The 5,050-nt window shown below is 45.6% G+C and overlaps 1 protein-coding gene across 1 annotated transcript in view; it reads right to left on the reverse strand.

Moving 5' to 3' along the window:
* The window catches only part of LOC307091640 (uncharacterized protein), a gene marked incomplete at both ends in the record, with an annotated part of 16,233 nt that extends 11,580 nt beyond the window's left edge, over positions 1-4,653 (reverse strand). The window contains 3 exons of the mRNA XM_079759280.1: positions 879-1,235; positions 4,021-4,116; positions 4,564-4,653. Coding sequence (XP_079615406.1) covers positions 879-1,235; positions 4,021-4,116; positions 4,564-4,653 — 543 coding nt within the window. The remainder of the gene's footprint in view (positions 1-878; positions 1,236-4,020; positions 4,117-4,563) is intronic.
* Between the last annotated feature and the right edge of the window lie 397 nt (positions 4,654-5,050).

Here is a 5,050-nt window from a genome sequence, read left to right on the forward strand (position 1 = left end):
GTGTGGTTATTTGTGTATATGTGTGTGTGTGTGTGTGTGTGTGTGTGTGTATGAAGTTGCGTAGACGACGACTCATTGGAACTACCGCACTACGTCCTACTCCTAAAAATAAACTAAATACAATGAGTTTCCTGTGACTTTAAAAAGGATTGCTTATATTAACAGTTCAGAGCTACTGACAGACAGACAGACAGACAGACAGACAGACAGGAGGAGGTTTATTTGGTTGATGGTGGTTTTTCTAGGAGGGCAATGAGTGGCGTTGATGAACAGTAAAGGTCAAAGGAGGTCAAGAGGTCAACGGAAGGGGAGGAGAACTTCAGGGTAGGGGCCATCTGTGGGGACAGCGTGGTCTGCCAGTGGGAAAGGTTAGTGCGTGTGAGCCTTTGGATGTGAAGCATGTATTTAGTCATTAGGTTTGTTTAGTCTTCACCCGCGTCACGTGCGTACGTGCGTGTATACAGGGCTTCCAGACGAGAATTCCAAGGCGTTCAAGAAAAGCAGACAGGAATTCTCCACCACCGTCAGAAGAGTGGACTCTAATCGCCCCAACAACCCGGTGTCTGATGAAATCTACACCGTCCTGTTCTGCTTTAAACTACTCAACCTAATACTCACTTCCTGCACACCACATATACATACCCTGTAAAAAACAAATGGATTCATTAGAATCCCAACATCAACAACAAGGTGTAACATTCCCAGTAACACCAGTGTCAGGAATGTGGTCCTCACAGATAGGGAGTGTTAGTTGTGACATTTAAATACGGCAACAAAAAAAAAAGTGGGTGGTGGCTACAATGTTTTTTAAGCTCCAATTGGGACGTCAAGAGATAAGTAAGATTACAAAACTCAGCGAGTGAATCAGGGGGTCTTACGTCGCTCTCCCGGATGTCGGTCTGCGCGGGGATGCCGGGTCCGAACTCTTCTTCGTACGCAGCCTCGGTGGGCTTCACGTCGTCGGGGCCGTAGCTGCCGTAGTCGTCCAGGCCTTTGTTGTCGTACTCCTTCATGTCGTACTCCTGGAACCCGTACGCGTCACCGTCCACGGGGCCTTTGACGTCTTCCTCGGCGCCCACGGGCCCCTTGACGTCCTCTTCGGCTCCCAGAGGGCCCTTGTAGTCTTCCTCGCCGCCCACGGGCCCCTTGTAGTCGGTTTCGGCACCGGCGGTAGGCTCCGCCCCAACCTGCTCCACGCCGGTGATGTAATCGTCGACGATCTCCTCCTTGTAGGTCTGCGGCGAAGACGAGGGAAGGCAGAGGAAGAACCAGAAATCAGGAACAGTGGGGAACAGATGTCTAACCATGCAAATAGAAGGGACTCGGGCAAATTAGCGTGCACATGATTTCACGCTGCGATGCAAAAGTGAAAGCATGAAGATCGAGACCTTGCTTCATTAAGACCATGTTTGGGCACCGAGTGTATCTAACATAGTTGAGTGTATTTAACTTAGTTAGGACAGCTCCAAAATGGGCTTTGTTTGATTTCCTTTTTTTTTTATAAATCAAGGGACAGGTCTTTTGTGTTAGCGTTATTTTGTAATTTGACTCAAGCACGCCTTCATCTAACTGTGAAGACAAATCAAATCCAGCTATCTTGCATTATTAGTACATCATGACACATGAATATTAATACATGTTCATAACAAGCCTTTCAAATTGATCAAACCCATTCAGACACTTTGGGACGAAAAGGAAGGACATGGTTTTAATTAATCCAACGTCCAATCATATGATGCAGACCTTGAAAAAGAAACATACACACCCAAGCAGCTGAATGATGCCTGATTAGTACACTTTTGTTTGAGGTTAGGTAGAGGTCAGTGTGAGCCAGATGCTGGTTGGAATTGGTTGCAGTAAAACACTGAATTTTACTACAGGCTTCTAGCACGTGATTTGACACATTGACATGAGCAGATGTGGCGATTTTACATTTTGACAAAAACAATGCATATTTTTGGGTGGGCTTTTCAGTGAACTGTTGAGGTGCTGATCCAAAAGAAAATTATTTGGGGTGTATTGTATATGTACGAATTCACAAGGGTTCAACACCATGTCAATTTGAATTATTGGACAAAAGAGCCACAAAATAGATATTTTAACTTTCAAATCAATAAAAGGAAATAATAAAAGTATTGTCAATTGCCCCCCCAAAAAGTGATCCATGTACCTATTTCCCCCAAGGTTTGGACACATTTCTCAACAACCCACAGCAGTTAATTTCCTTCATTGCGTAAAGCCCCAGTCTGATCCCAGACCTCAGGTAAACAAAGCGTCGTTCCAGTAGCAGTGAGTAAAACACTGAACACCATGAGCGACTTTCCATGTTCTTAACCGCTCATGAATCACACTGCATTTTTTATTTTTGTAAGAACCATCAATTATGCAAAGGCTTAAACTGTCTCGCCTGAATGCCACAAGGCCCATCCAGCCTCTTCTCCTGCCAGTAGTCGTTGGGGTTGCGGGTGAAACGTGTTGAAGTGGAGTCGTCTCCGCTACCAACATGCAACACTCGTTAGAATCAACCGCCACGCATTCTACGAAAGGCGACGCAGATCCTGTGTGATCTTCGCGTCTCGCCATGAAACAAAAACACCCCCTTAGCGACATGGCAGTGGCGGCGCACACAAAAACACCACCTTCCCGACATCACTCAACGCAGTAGATGTGGAACGACGCAACTTGACTCGGCTCTAATCGACCTACAAAGCGTCCAAACCCATACCATGTGGCACTGATCAGCCCCGCTCAGGTTTAAGGGGAGTAGTTCTACGTTCTGAGGAACGAGCCCACCCACCCAGATCGGTTTCCTTACTGCAGGCCCTCACGTTCGCCCGGACTGAGAGACAATGGATAAATGATGTGGAGCGATGGCTCTGGTTCATGTCATGTCCAGGGGCGATGTTCCCATAGTGAAGGCTGTCCAGAGTGCTCCATCACAGGGCCCTTCACGGGCTGATCAAGAGAGCCCTACACAATCACTGGGGCAGATGTTTTGTCGTTTCCCCGGTAAGCTATCCCTCTCTCTCTCTCTCCCGTCTAACCTCAAGGTGCATCCAGCCGGGCCATGATGTTTTAGTTTGATCCTCTAGATGTTCCCGATTATGTTACCGTATTATGTGATGGTTTACCACAAATATAAGACAGGATCTGCCAAATTTCAGGATATGAATTAGGGAATGGATGGGAGGGGGGCAAGGGGGGCTGTAGACCTGTCTGCAGATTTTTTTCCATTAGTTAGGGTTCATTAGATGACAACGTTTCCCCTCTTAGCCCTCCGCCAGATGGGATCGTGTGCTGCGTTGTTGTCATGTTGCAGGCCTTCTGCTGATGTATCGCACCGAGGAGATGGGAGGAGAGGTGGAGATTGATATTGCTGATAGGTTTATAAGGTTGTTCTTTATAGTAATTCATTTCGTATTGTTTACATTGTTGTTTCTGGTTTTCTTCCTTCAGGAACATTTTAGATCCAATGTGTTTGTGTGGAGGATGACAGTATCTTGGAAATGAAAAGCTTTCCACCGAAAGGAAAATGATGGGCTCCCAACAACAATATCTGCATATGCTTGCAGAACTCTGGGTTCAATCAAAATCACTGGGTTCAGAGTGACTTATTTGTAAAAAGAAATCAAATTAAAATAAATCCATATGCTGTTCTTTGTTGGTAATTCTGCTGTCAGTGGTTGACGAGCCATGGGATTACCATGCAATAATATATATATATATATATATATATCTGAGGAACATTTCTGGCATATACCACCTTCTGATAGGAGCTATCTAGAGGTTGGGCCATGCATACACAGAGATCATCCTCAATGTCTCCCCATGCCTGCCCTAGTATTTGATGGCACCGTCAGGGTTTTACGACTCTACGCTGGACCTATAAAGGTCGGCTCTCCTTTCAGAGCAGGGAGATGATTTCAACCAGCTGTGGGCTGGTTGCTCATATATTCGGTACCTTTTTATGTCGCTGCATATTTTAGAATAAACAGTTATGGATCAGTTGGAGGTTCGTACCTGCTCAGGTGTGGTGGTGTCAGGCTGCGGGTCCGTCTGGCTGCCGTCCACGGTGCCGTAGTCGTACTCCCCTGTGTAGTACTCCTCCGCTTTGGTCTGGACGACGAGGGGGGAAAGAATGTGGATTTTTGTTTGATTTTGACCTCTGTTATTAATGTTTAATGTTTTGTTTTTCGCACGGCTCATGCAATTTTATCGGCTCTTAAGCTTTGCCACGTGGGTACCTCAAACATAGACGAAGTGAGCGTCATTGAGCCCCAGAAATAATGACTTTTATTGTGCAATAAAAAATTAACAACAGCGAAATGGAGACAGCGAGAGGCATAAAAAACCTAAATTGGGACCAGAAATCGATTAAAATTAAAGAGCTAATGGTTGTTTATGATTCTGTGTGAAATGTGTGCATGTCCACCTGCTTGTAAGCGTATGTTTGTGTGTGTCTTTATCCAAGTCTGCCTCTATGCCTGCTGTGTGCAGCGCTGCTTTCATACGATTGTATCCCCTCCCCGTCGGCCATCTTTGTTTGAGCGCTAAGCCCCTCACCTCGGTCCTGGTTGGTTCTGTGGGCGGGGCCTGGCTGGCCGCCTCCCCCTCCCCGTACTCGTAGAACTCGCCATAGTCGTAGTTGGTGTACTGTACAGCCAGAGGAAACCATGGGTCAGGTTCTGCTCATTGCGTGGGTAAAGGCGGTGGCAGGACATCCCAACATGCACAGCAAGACATGAAACTGACTTAACTTAACCTAACTTAACCACCTTAAACCTTATACCTAAATGTGCACAGTCTCTAGCCCAATAGCTAAACATATCCCTCTCTTTCCTAATGCCTAACCTTAACCATAGCTTAACTTAACCATCTCTATCCCAATATATAAACTTAACCGTCTCAGCTGTGTCTGGTTTAGTCCCTCCCAAAATTTCAAAAAAATTGTTGAAAATATGTCTTTGTTTAATTCTCATGATGCAAGCCCATTAGAGTATTACAGCATGATGATGCTTCGAATAATAAAATAATGATCTTATTACGTAAT

Source organism: Pollachius pollachius (genome assembly GCF_949987615.1).
Source record: "Pollachius pollachius genome assembly, contig: scaffold_391, whole genome shotgun sequence".
Taxonomy (NCBI): Eukaryota; Metazoa; Chordata; class Actinopteri; order Gadiformes; family Gadidae; genus Pollachius; species Pollachius pollachius.